The following is a 13,563-nucleotide window of genomic DNA, read 5'->3' as shown; positions in this document are numbered from 1 at the left end:
TCCCGCAGATGCTGACCCGGATGGCGCTCAACCTCTAACGAAGAGGTTTGGATACCTCCAAATAGGTAAGGGTTCTGAGACCAAGATGGTTATGGGACACCCCCGATTGAACTTGGGAGGAGAGAAAAGGAAAATCAAAAGAGGTTGACACATTTCTGGGCAGGGAACAATCTCGGAGCTCGGCCCCGTGATCATCATCATCATCATCATCATCACGATGGATTTAACCTCAACCCTTCCACCACGTCCACCTCTGCCTCCACTTCCACTTCCTCCACGCTTCCAGTTTGGTCCACATCCACTCCCAGTCAAGTACCCATTTCCAATTCTAGCCCGCCATGCGTGGCCCAATCCGACGCGATGATGCTGGACGACACCAAACACACCACCTATATTCATGACTTGGATCGGGAATTGGCGGATATAGATACTCCCGATGGAGGTCTAATTCTTCTACCCCTTGCGGCCAAATTGATCTCCGTGCCGGAATCAGTCTTGTCGACCCCTTCGCAGGGCAAGGAACTAGTTCTGTACACCGACCCGTCTTCGCTGACCCTGCCCGAGGAGCAAGATAGCGTGAGGAAAGCAATCATTGAATCCAGGGCTAGAGCCAGGGCAAGGACGAGGGCAAGGGCGCAAGCATCGAGTAGTCACCAATCTTTACCTCGTTTCGATCATGCATCGTCTTCGACCAAGGGCTTTGCGGATACCGATGCCTCTTTAACGTATAGTACTGATGACGACCCGATGGACATTGACTGCAATCCTTAGGTACTTTTGAAGGGAGTTGCCAGGTCTGGAAATACGCCAAGTTTGAATCGTTACTGGTCTCCGGAACTATGACGGTGCATTGCCAAACTTTTGGCCTTGATTCTGACAACATTGACGCCACAAGCTGGAATATATCTGATCATTGACATAATCGAGGAGTGGATGATGTAGGACACGTGTTACTGATCACGAACTGTATGATGTGTACTTTTATACATAGTGGTCACGCTTCAGCGAAGCTAGCGTATTGAATGCATGGTTTTTTATCCGGATTAGGGCCACGGTCACAAATAACTTCTACTCGTAGGTACTCATGTCTTGGAGATATATGAGAAGATCAACATCTTTTATGCTTCGGGGTTGCGACTACCTACGAGGTTATTTTCAAAATGCCACCCCGGCGCCATTGTGGCGCCCACTTGGCTGGATATCGGCGGTCTGCACTACCCTTGGGATAGTTCCTATAAGAAACACGTATATGCTGTTTCTAGCACGGTGGTCAACCTGGCTTAACTCATTCCAGCAGCCACTCTAGTAAATAGTAAATGATAGGGAAGTATACGACTAGGGCCGTCAGTCAGGGGGAGTGAAAGAGGGAGCGCTAGATTTAGAGTATATTAGCGAAGTAAACATCGCACGTTCATCATATCGAGGACTCGCCTAGAACAGTAATAAGGCTCCTTGAGACACTGAACTCTATTAAAGTCTTGATTGCTTCTACCAACGATATCCAAATAGTCGATCCTTTCAAATTTCCCCAAATAGTCCGCGAGTATCGTTATTGGTTCCCAGGGTATTGCGGCATTGAACTTGATTACTTCTGGTTTTGCCGTGAGGGTGACATAAAGCTGGATAAACTAAATAATAGAAAGAAGTGCGCAACCCCTGAGAGGATAGATGGGCGATACCCTGCTTTCCAGACCGCTTGCTATAATAAGGAATGTATATAATGATACACTGTGAGACCTCGAATGAATGCATTTTACACGAAACTGCTATACATACGATACCCCCGTGCTTCTCTTTTTCCATTCATGGCCGGCAGCAACCAGGCTCCCTCGCCCATTACTCTATCTTCTAGGGTTACAATGCCTAATATTAGTCTACATAGCTTGTCTCCTTCCCTCAAAATTCCATTTGATTCAATATGATAAATACACTTAGTATATCCCGAGATCGATGGCCTACTAGCTCCCCGGTTCTATACAGGAATTCGAACGGTATTCTTGAGGTGGTGTGTTGATACGAGCAGAATCTAAGTACTCCTATTCATCATTACAAAGAAAACTGGCTACTTTCATTCAAAATGACTTGACGAGAAAAGAAGGTGTGGCGGCGGGCCATAGAGGCTATAAGTCGAATATCGTATTAATATCTGCCCTTCGGGCAAGAGCAGACGAAGGTGGTCAGTCTAGCTTCTCCTATCGTCCCTAAGCCCAACACATCCTCATCGTGACTACAGTACTTTACAATTTCGAATTCTTCGCGATAGCATCTCTGATAACTCGTCGCAAAATCTTCCCAGACTAGACAGTCCATTAGGTGTTATCGTATGCCATTGCTAGCGTTTCAGCAGCACGTACCGGAGCTTTGGGTATGTTGTCGGTGAAGACAACGCCACCTGTGAGTCTCTTGATCGTTGATACCTTGTTGTGGACGAATTGCGCGATGTCATCCACAGAGACGGAAGCCCCCGGCGCTACTACAACGTAGGCACGAGGGTACTCATCGTCATCCCTATCTCCGTTAGTCCATGGAACAAGGCCCATCTAAGAAAATCTTGTTGAGCCGCACTTTCTCACGCCTAAAACGGCAGCATCATTGACAGCAGGGTGATCGAGAAGGAGTGCTTCCAGCTCAGCAGGCCAGACCTGGACGCCTTTCACCTTGATCATTTCCTGCCACCAATGTCAGCCGTTGTCCCCGGCTTCAACTCATATACCAATTCTGACTTGCCTTCTTCCGGTCCACGACATAATACCACCCATTCTCATCTTGGCGCGCCACATCTCCTGTCCTCAGCCATCCGTCTGGGGTAATAGCCTCACCGGTTGCCTTGTTGTTTTGCCAGTAACCCTTCATAATATTCGGACCACGGAACCATATTTCCCCGCTTTGGCCCGGTGCAACCTCATTCTCTTCATCATCCATCAGCTTAATCTCACAGTTCGGCATAGGCTCACCAACGGAGCCGGCTACTGCCGTTAGTGTAGGATCCCAACCGATAGTATTGCAGCAGGATCTGTGGGTAGAGTCAGTATAGGCCTTCACTTCAAGCCATTCTAAGTGGTATTCAGCGAAAGATAGGAGACGAACTCAGTGGACGCAAGGCCCTGCTTAACATTCATGTGTCCCTTGGGCCAAAGCGATTCGTACTGAAAAGTCGGTTCTGGACCTAACGGTGCTGCGCACGAGAAAGTCTTAGTGACGCTGCTAATGTCATACTTGCCACTCTTCAACACAGAATGTTTGGTCATGGCCACGATGATGGGCGGCACAAGGTGCAGCTCCGTGATACGAAACTTCTGGATATTTTCTAGCATACGGTCGATCTCGTAATGCCGCATAATGTACGACGGGACCCGTCTCGCGATGGAAATGGTGCAGAAATAGCATAGGGCTAGGCCGTGGTAGAGTGGAATGGTGCATAGCCACCTGGAATTATTGGCCGCCAGCTCTTTCGTGCGGAGGTTAGGATCGAGGCTCATCACGAAATCTGTCTGAACGCAGTTTGCGAGAATGCCATAATGTGATACTTCCGCTGCTTTGGGAAGGAAGGCCAGTGGTTCTGTCAATTATAATATTAGCATCGTTGGAGACAAAAAATCCCATAGTGACGAACCCCGAGGTCATTATCGTATAGACGGTTGTCGACTTCGATTCTTCCGGGGTTAGCTGCTTCCAAACGAAGCGCCTGCCTACCTCTTTCGGCGCTAGTAAATGCTTCCAGTGCTTCACTCCAGTTTTAGAATTATCATCACCACCGCCATCCTTGATAAGTGGAGCGTCGTTAAACACGAAAACACGTTCCCACCCCATGCCTACCATTGTGGCGGCATCCAGAGCGCAGGCTAGAGTTACTTCGCTGACCAGCATGAACCGAGGCGTGGTGAGGCTTAGCTGGTATGCCAACTCGCGGGCATTGCAGTGCGGATTCGCGGACTGGTATATGCCGCTAGCCATGATAACGCCAATGCTGATGACAGGGAATAAAACATCGTTGCCACTGAGGATGACGACTCGATCACCTTCTCTTAATCCTGCGGCTTGTAATCCTGCAGCTAAACGCTGGGACCAGAGACGTAGCTCAGTCCAGGTCATGCGCAGCGCCTCTGGGTCTTCGGCATCAGCAAAGGCGAGAGCGTCGCCTAGTGGAGCTGTAGGGGAGCCGAAGAGATAGGTGGGGATGTCCACCTCCGGAACAGAAACACTCCATCGTGATTTCTGCGGCATGGCCATGAATTTAACGGGTATATTGATGCGAGAGTTGAGAAAGCGAAAAAAGTAGAAATCTCGCTGATTCTAACTTGTCTTTTTAAGCTTACAGCCAGGGGGCGGAGGGGGCCTTATATCACGTGAGTGAGAATAGAAAAGCGTGCTTCGAAAGAGAGAAAGAATTGTTAGGAGAAGATAAATAGCAGAAGCCATGGAAACAAAAATGAAATCTTTGCTTACCAAGGGTAGCTTACCTCTATAACTAAGTGTCTTAAAATACGTATATAATCTTTATCCTCTCAACGTCGCTAAGCCCCAGCAGGCGCTATGAATACTTACCTATAGTAGCCCCTCTTTTATGAGGAAAAATTCATAACCACTACACTGACTATTGACAGGGCATAGTCACTGTTACAATAAGGCTATACCTTTATAAACTTGGATTCCGACTTTCGTACACCACCCTTTCAATCGCTAAGGCTATCGACTGGCATTCTTTATCCAACGGACATTCGACCGCCACTCCACCCCACATAAAGACTCTATCCGGTGGAAACTCTTACTTTTGGGATGTTCAGTATGAAATTCCTATGTTATTTGAGTGGGCTTGTCAGGCTGTAGGCTCTTCTGCTCCTTAACTACATCTAACCTTACCTCTATGGTTTCTGAATCTAAGAGAGCGCTGCGGGTATTGGAAAACCTACATCTCACAACAGGGAATCCGGAGAGGATGGCATTGGAGGTGACTAGGTGTGATGAGTGGGTGTTTCCAACCGCGAAAGTGGAGGTCCGACTTGGCTTTTTAGTAGGGGCTTTCATGCATTTCTGTCATCTTAGCCAATATCGTGACTCCGTCCATGAACTTTGGAAATGATCAGTTAGCTTATTCCTTAGATCAGTATGTCGATACACATTTTAACGTGTAGGTGACGTATATACTAGGAAGGCTATATAGATGCCTTTACCTATGCTACTCTCTGAATAACACCATTGCCACTATCCTAGCTATACATAACTGCCTTAGGCGGCTGGGACAGTCTATGAATTCTACTATTACTATTAGTACTAAGGGCTAAGAGCTCCTGTAGGACTAGGGACTCCCGCAGGATAAACTAGTATTGAGCAAGGCATGTTGGGTCTCGGGATCTCATAATCAAGGATGGATTGGATGCTCGGTAAATAGTATATGTGATCTTTTCTGTCCTTCGTGCTGGATAAGGTTTCGTTCCGGATAGCTGGCGCTACCTGGACCGTCCCGCCCTCTTAGGACGAAGGCGTAAAGCGGCACTGTGAGCTCGAGGACTTTTTTGATCTTTTGTTGTTCAGTTGACTCTTCTTCGCTTTATCGGCCCTGTCCCTTGCTCAAGATCTCCCGCTCCCTGTGATGTCTCTAGGCCTGTCTGCCTTCCTTTTTTTCGAGCCGTGTAGCGGAAGTGCTGCGTTCGATTGCAAGCGGGAAGTTCTGCTCTTTTTCGTCTAACCGGTAGGTCTTTTCCTAACTTTTATCCATGATGATAGTCATTTTGGAACTGTCTTTTTCAGGCACAAAAATGGTTTGCACAGTACCTTCGCGCTCGTTCCATCGGGGGATCGACACAAGATGTAGACGATGTGTTTCACCCAAGTCTCTGCCCAACGGCATCAAGGCGATATCGCAGCGATCATCCACTAGTGATGTGCTTAATGTTCTCGGCCCATCAGTGCTCGATACTAATGCCAACTCATTAGAGGTAAGAAATTGCCCCTTCTCGAACTTGATGGAAAATGTATCCGAGTTCCCAAGGCTAACAATGTCACGAGATCGTTCTTCGGACGCCTCGAAGCGGACGAAGCGTCGCTTTCGTCCCGTAATCCCAGAAAGTACTTTTCAGGCAGCTCCATCGGATTTGGCTGTCCCACAATGAACACGTATCTACCGCAGCGAGAGAGCTTCACCTTGCCATTCCACCATACACCTGCCGGTCTGTTCCATATATACCTCATTGTACTGGGTTCTGTTTTGGGTCAGCGTGACTCGTCCTTGTTCTTGAAACATACGTACCACCGCAATTATACTCCCATATTTTCACACCATTGTTATATGCCAAGAGAACAAACGGGTGAACCGGATGAAATATGACTTGGTCCAATAGCTCAAGATCTGTAACCGGCCCTGCCCCAAGGGGAATAATCCGTAACGTGTGTCCGTTGGTAAGCTTGAAGACCGCGATGTGGGAACTGTATATTTGTCCCATCTGAGTATCTGAGGCGGAATCCGTGAAGAAGATCCAGTGGCCATCGGAACTGATGCTGAAATTGTACGTGTAATACCACGAGTTCTCCCGTCCGACAAGGGTCCAAAAGTCTTCCACCCCGTCTACCATTTCCAGAGGCACGCGGCCAGATTTCCACGAAGCTCCCTATACCACTGACCCCTGATCAACCCGTCGGACTGTTCACAGGATGATAAAACATAAAAGCCCCTCTCCGATTGTGATCGGAGGAAGAGGCACTCGAGGCAGCCCTTCTTAACCCACCCTGGAAGGCTGGTGCTACTCTAGCCGCTGGAACCAAAATTCTAGAGACTCCTAGGGATCTAGTAACGTAATTCCCGGCCGATCTGGCCACCCTGTCCAAAATCGCGTATTCCTACTAACCTAGTTAATTTAACTAACTACTATGCCACTAATTCGCAGTGAATCTAGCCATAAATTAGCTAATTAGGAGGGCAATATCCTATTAGCCCTTTCCGATCTAAAAGAGGGCCGTATTAGAACTATACGCGCCGTAGCCGCCCTATACGTAATACCTCGTTCTACACTATAAGTGCGCGCTGATAGTCGAATCTCACGCAATATATGTCCAGACTATCAGCTACGCACATGGTTTCGTATCGTCAAGGATCATCAGTACTTCCCGGATACCTCCACAGTGAGCTAGACCCACCTTAAGGGTTACCCCTGCGAGTGGGGTTGAGGCATATGTTTATTTCCTGCCTTTTCATTTTATTGGACGCATGCATATCAACACCGCGGTCGTTCGAGCATAATAGATGTAAGGTTCCTCTGCCGATGAAATATTGGGTTGAGCAAAGGTGTTGTAGAATTGCCTAGTAGGTGATATGTGATGATAATGCGGAGCTTCAAGCCTTCGATTGGTGACGTATGGGGAGCCGTGGGTCGTGTAATTCGTGATCTGAGATCTGAGACTCTAAAATGTTATTAAATAGCCACTACTAGTCTTCAATGCGTTTATTTTTTATTTTGTATAGTCTGCCGTTCGTAATTCATCTTTACGTCTAGTATGTTATTGTGCTTGATAAGTAGGCCTGAGCTGTTAGTTTGCCTCGGATTCCAGAATATGGCGAATCATGATTATCAGAACCTAGCTCCCCATGAGATCTCCGATGAAGTAACGAGAAATGATATAGCTTTATTTCTAAAAATCTGATTTAAGAAGATCCGACTTGAGAGAGATGGCCTAGCGATTATGTTGTCTAGGATTTGGTTGCTATCTTAGTCCTATTATTTATTTCAGCCGCAACTGTCCACGGATAGATTGAAAATCCTAGATGGGAACCCACGACACAACTTATACACCAAGGTCGATATAAAACAAAGATGGACAAGACGTACTTACTAATTCTTATGCAACTTCTCGATGATCAAGACAGTGATGAGTTAGGGTAATAGTAGCTCCTACAGGAGTTTCAGAGAATAGTCGGTGTTATTATTATTCTCATCATCCCACTTTCCGTTAATTACCTCTCCCAGTTTTTTTGGTATTAGACTAGAGCTCATCTTAAGATGCAACAATACATATTGCAATTAGGTTTCAAGCTTAGGTCAAGGTCAAGCTTCTGTGAGCCTGCCTAACATGAGACTATTATTTGTTAGTCTGATTCGGTAGTCCGCCTATTAAATACTATTATCATATTATTGTCTCTATCACCCTGTGGCGTTTTATGATGTATATATACACTGATGAATACCGACCTAACTTAAATTCCATGCATTTAACATCGCTCTACACCGGATTCCACCCGTGTATCCAGCCGCTCCTCTGTCACGTGCCACTGGACCTCCTTAACTATACGAGACTCGCTGTGCGTGCTTTCTATATTCTCTGCGAGAGCAATATCATCTTGGAGGCGAGTAAGGCCCGGCTTGCGGCGAGCACGTGAAGCGCTCCATGAGCCATATTCTGCATAGTATCGTTGACTGGAGCCTGTGATTTCACCAATCCAAGCAGGTAAGTAATGTCGTAAGAATTGACGGAGGAACGGCAGGCAAGGGCAAATAATAATCAAATTTGCTTCGATATAACTGTGACAGATTGGGTTTGGTGAGATCAGAATTCCTCAGAGGGTAGAGATAAAAATCTTACATCCAAAGCTGTGGTGGAGCAAGTTCGTAGGTGACATCAGTGGCGTGGAGGTATGGAATCAAGGTTGTAAGTCGAAGAATACTTGTGATAATAGTGCTGCAAGCGAGGTGTTAGTTTTTCTTGGAGCCGATCCGATATGGTCAAAAGAATACTGACGCGCAACCAACGATGAACATGCCGAGTAGCCCTAGCTTTTGAATTTGTGGCATTTGTAGGCCTCGGACGAGAGGTATTGGCACAATGATAAGAGCCAAGTCCGTCATGATGTTCGTCACGGCTGTCGCGATGTACAACCCACTACGATTGATGCAAGAGCCCGTTGTGATCGAGGCATCCCATCCTTTCTGAATCGGGTTGCATGCGAATATCAGGGCAAAGATGATAGCTATGCTATATCCGCAAACTATGGCGGAAATTATGTGAAGCGTCCACTCGTAAAATGGTTGTCGGTTTATAATCCGGTGATAGAGAATAATCAGGGCGACTTTAGCGAAGGCGAGACAAGGCACGTAAATGACCGCTGCGACGAGAACGATCTTTGAAGAGGTGAATTAGAAGAGATCCCGTGAATTACGAGTGGTCAAATTACACGTACCTTTTGGAAATACTCGAACATATCAGACGTCACGTTCCACAGATGAATTCCCGTTCCGCCATAGACATAGCTACCTAGTCCTACTGTTAGCGGTCTCGTCGAGCATAAGTGGTCAGTAGTCACATACAAATGCACACGACCTGTGTAGCAACAGAAAACACCTTTTGTGAAATATGCTGGTCAATATATAGATTAGTCGCGTTTCCTTGATCTCTCTTACCCAGGCTGTAATCATTGACACTGAACAAAAAGAAGGTTCCACGGTCAGTCATTGGGCTTATTTGGTCTTTTCTCCGATATTTACTTACCATCATCCCATCCAAACTTGGACAGTATGCATGCTCGGGTCCAAATTCGCATAGCCAAAAAGAGTGTACTGAAAGATAGGCCAACCGCAACAATAACGATATCGGTTTTGAATTTCCAGGGGTGCGAATAGTCAAAATTGGCCGTGACTCCGGCGGGTGGCGCAACTACACCCACATTTTCCCCCATACTGGCAGCTTGCACTTTTGCCTAGAGAAAGATCAAGGTAAGGGAAAGTAGTTGATATACGGCACGCGAGCCCTCGCCGCTATGGCGCTGCCATTTTAAGATAATCGGATTTGACGCTACGGAGTTCACGGGGCGAACCGCGACAAAGTAATTATTTGTTCGCCACAGTACTAGTGGTGTCTCTTGCTCATCCCTGTCTCTAGTACATCGTACTAGGTGGGGGTGTAGGGCAGGGATTGTGATGGAACTAACTTTATCAAAGTACCGAAAGGAGGAATAATTGGCATCGGTTACGCTACGACGTATTTTGTAGCGGTTCGCATAACAATCCCGAGTTTACAGACCGTCTTCTGCCCCAGTCCTCTGTACAGACTCATATCGGGCTCATATCTTGAACAATTATTGATTACTACGCTTGATTGCCCATAGCTCGCGCCGCTCAGACATAGTATTGACCTTTTCTTATCCAGTCAGATCAGGTACGGGTCCTTTAATATTTTAAAAAGACATCATGTCACTTTGCATCTTAACAAGGAATAGTTCTAAATCGTCGGGAAGGATCTACGGGACTCTGGATGAAATCCCCACAAAATATCCTTTCAGCCCCCAACTCGCTCTCCATTTCACTCAGGAAAAACTTCGGGCATAGCGAATCCAACCGAAGCCTCGCCGTCCTAGGTCTCGGTAAAATATGTGGCATATAGACATATATACGCAAGCTTGTTAAGAACGTGATGATCAGAACCGTGTGTTTTCAAACGATGTTGTCGAGCGGAGAAGTGGCATCTTACCACTGATCCACTAAATAACTTGATTCAGGCTCTACCGGTATTGCACCATATGTTCTTGTATAGTAAGTTAACTCGGATATCCATCGGATATCCACGTTGTAAATAACACGCTAATACTAGCCTGTAAGGCATGAGACGCTCTCTATGATTTCCTCAATCAACTCGTTCAAGCGGTTCCCTAGCAGTAGCACGTACGGGGATTCTAATAACCTATTAAATTTCGCTATCATAATACGAAGTTTTCGGTAGTCGATTTTTTGTCTCCGTGCAGACTGCTAGAATATTGTTGATTACTGAAGTAGACCATTTTCCGATTTTAAAGTCGCCATGGACCGGGTGGCTTGATCGGCCGGAAATTACGGTATGGGCGCAGGCGCCCTCCCGCGCCTTAGAGATGGCCACGTAAGAAAAGGGGGGAAGGAATGGATTGTTTATGGACTTCTTCCGTAGCCTGCTCAAAACTAGCCAGTAAGCGTATACGATCTACATTTCATCCCTGCTAGTGAATACTTCTTTGAGATACGCTAATTTTTGTGATCTCAGATTACCCGCTGTCCTGCCTCTCTTCTGGTACCCCCCGCGAAGTCCGTCCGCGAACAATGCGCCGGTGCCCCCACTCCATGGAGCCGCAGGATTACCCAATACCCACTACCTCCAGACCCGTCACGGCGCTAAACAAAGTTAGGGCACTACTAAAACCCGAGTGTATTAGTTAAGTATATTAGTTAGATTAGTGTTTATTCCGAATACCAGAAACAATTGTAAACCAGGGGGCTGCATGAAGAAGGGCCAGGCCATAAGTACCAGCGCAAAACTAAGCCAGCAGAGAAAATCCCCATAGCTCCCCGACTCCGTGTCAGAACCTAATCGAGGCGAACTTACAATTCCTAATGCTGCCTATCAACTCGCTCAAGCTGGGGGCTTTCCTCGGCCTGGCTGCATTTGCGCCTGCAGTTGACGCATCAGGGAGCGATTGTCGATGCTTCCCGGGTGACCAGTGCTGGCCCTCGTTGTCGACCTGGGATGCGTTTAACCAATCGGTCAACGGACGTCTGGTCGCCACAGTGCCTCTGGCTACTCCCTGCCATACTCCCAACTATAATTCAGAGAAATGCGAGGTGCTAAAAGATGGCTGGTTGCTGCCCGAGGAGCAGTGAGTGGCGGGATTGCAGTTATGATGTGACAGAGCATTTGCTAATATGACATACATCTACTAGCTATAAATCGTCCTCATCATTCATGGCTCCATTCTTCACCAACGGAACATGTGACCCCTATCATCCCGTGTCAAAGCCCTGCACGCTTGGCAATTTTGTTCGATATGCAGTCAACGTATCGGAGTCCTCTCATGTGGCCAAGACCCTCCAGTTTGCAACTGAGCACAATATCCGGTTTATCATCCGCAATACTGGTCATGAGTATGATTAAAATTGCCCTGAAATCAATGAGACGAATTTTGGACTAATTTGTGATAGCTATAATGGCAAGTCCACCGGTGCTGGTGCGCTTTCAGTTTGGACCCACCACTTGAAAGGCCTCGAATTCAAAGACTGGAAAGACAAGTACTATACTGGAAAGGCTCTCAAAATGGGCGCTGGTATTCAGGGTATCGAGGCATATGAGGCTGCACAAGCACAGGGTCTGCGGATTGTGAGTGGTGAGTGCCCGACTGTTGGTATTGCTGGCGGGTATAGTCAGGGCGGGGGTCACTCGGCCCTTTCGTCTAGGTACGGGCTTGGTGCAGACCAAGTCCTCGAGTGGGAAGTCATCGATGGTAACGGTAGATTTCTTGTTGCAAACCGCCAGCAGAACACTGACCTCTTCTGGGCGCTGTGCGGAGGTGGCGGTGGTACCTACGGTGTCGTCTGGTCTATGACCTCTAAAGCTCACGCAGATGGTCAAGTCTCCGGCTTGAACCTTACCTTTACAACCTCTGGTATTTCCGACGATACTTTCTTCGAGGCGGTGGAGTTCTATAACACTCGTCTGCCATCTATCGTGGATGAGGGTGTGATGAGTCTCAACTTCCTCACTAACACCTCTTTCTCCATTTCTCCTATGACCGGACCCGATGTTCCACTGAAGAAACTGAAGAGCTTGATAGAGCCAGTCCTGAATGAGCTCAAGCGCCTTGGTATTACCTATACCTACCAAGCTGAGGAGTTTGGGTCTTATCTTGAGCAGTTCAATGCCCAGGTCCCGCTAGTTGAAGTCGGAGTTGCTCAGTATGGAAGCTGGCTCCTTCCCCGGTCGATCGTGACCAATCTCAGCACAAACCGCGAACTCACCCAGTCGATCCGTACCGTGCTTGGCCAGCATGCTACATTCACCACTGTTGCTATCAATGTGGCAAAGAATGTCACTGGCGACGTTTACAACGCTGTGAACCCGGCATGGCGCACTGCGATCGCCCACGTACTGATGTCCACCCCTTGGGAGTTCAACGAGCCAGAGCAGATGGCTGAAAATAGAAAATTGATGACCGATCTGCTGGTTCCTAGCATTAGCAAGCTGGCTCCTGAATCCGGCGCGTATCTCAATGAGGTGTGTCACTTTGGACCCGTTCGATCTACATCAATTTATTTCGAGCCACACTAACCAATATCTCTAGTGCGATTTTGACCAGCCTAACTGGAAGAAGGCCTTCTACGGCAAGAACTATAACGATCTACTTGCCATTAAGAGCAAGTACGATCCCCACTCTCTTTTCTACGGGTTGACTGCTGTTGGATCCGATGAGTGGACTGTCTCTAACAGTGGTCGTATGTGTCGTGTGGCTACTGCTTCTGGTGAAAACTAAATGTAGGCCAAGCTACAAGCCTACAGTAATAGCTGCGTTTGTGTCTTTTCATAGGTAGAGGAGACGACTTTTCATACTTCATGTTTTCTTCATATTTTCCCCACATGCACACTTGCGGGCTTACAGGGTGAGGAGAAGTAGTCGAATCCATTAACGGCTTGGGAGGAGATTATTGTAATTCATATTGTTGGTATCACCATCTAGGTACCGTGTACACAATCAAGTTGACAGTGGTTATGTTTATAAAGTAAAAGTCAATTGATTCATTGTTAGTTGTGTGTATTTCCAAGGCAGGGTCCAATACCCCTAAT

General features: G+C 47.2%; 4 protein-coding genes across 4 annotated transcripts; 2 read left to right on the top strand and 2 right to left on the bottom strand.

The window, feature by feature from the left end:
- Window positions 1-360: 360 nt before the first annotated feature.
- Window positions 361-771, top strand: N7496_010985 (uncharacterized protein; the record flags this gene model as incomplete). Its single annotated transcript, XM_056703898.1, has 1 exon — window positions 361-771. The coding sequence occupies one exon, from the start codon at window positions 361-363 to the stop codon at window positions 769-771; it is 411 nt and encodes a 136-aa protein (XP_056549858.1).
- A 1,466-nt stretch (window positions 772-2,237) lies between these two features.
- On the bottom strand, window positions 2,238-4,230 carry N7496_010984 (uncharacterized protein; the record flags this gene model as incomplete). Its single annotated transcript, XM_056703897.1, has 6 exons — window positions 2,238-2,297; window positions 2,355-2,508; window positions 2,566-2,669; window positions 2,743-3,013; window positions 3,088-3,491; window positions 3,694-4,230. 6 exons carry the CDS (start codon window positions 4,228-4,230, stop codon window positions 2,238-2,240), a joined length of 1,530 nt encoding a protein of 509 aa, XP_056549857.1.
- A 3,970-nt stretch (window positions 4,231-8,200) lies between these two features.
- N7496_010983 (uncharacterized protein) lies at window positions 8,201-9,438 on the bottom strand (the record flags this gene model as incomplete). Its single annotated transcript, XM_056703896.1, has 5 exons — window positions 8,201-8,510; window positions 8,572-8,667; window positions 8,728-9,107; window positions 9,167-9,240; window positions 9,294-9,438. The coding sequence occupies 5 exons, from the start codon at window positions 9,436-9,438 to the stop codon at window positions 8,201-8,203; spliced, it is 1,005 nt and encodes a 334-aa protein (XP_056549856.1).
- A 1,904-nt stretch (window positions 9,439-11,342) lies between these two features.
- On the top strand, window positions 11,343-13,252 carry N7496_010982 (FAD-dependent oxidoreductase; the record flags this gene model as incomplete). Its single annotated transcript, XM_056703895.1, has 4 exons — window positions 11,343-11,605; window positions 11,670-11,870; window positions 11,928-12,996; window positions 13,064-13,252. 4 exons carry the CDS (start codon window positions 11,343-11,345, stop codon window positions 13,250-13,252), a joined length of 1,722 nt encoding a protein of 573 aa, XP_056549855.1.
- Between the last annotated feature and the right edge of the window lie 311 nt (window positions 13,253-13,563).

Source organism: Penicillium cataractarum (genome assembly GCF_028827025.1).
Source record: "Penicillium cataractarum strain IBT 29864 chromosome Unknown utg000009l, whole genome shotgun sequence".
NCBI lineage: Eukaryota > Fungi > Ascomycota > Eurotiomycetes > Eurotiales > Aspergillaceae > Penicillium > Penicillium cataractarum.
The sequence above is the reverse complement of the archived record's forward strand: the minus strand, read 5'-3'. Positions and strand labels throughout refer to the sequence as shown.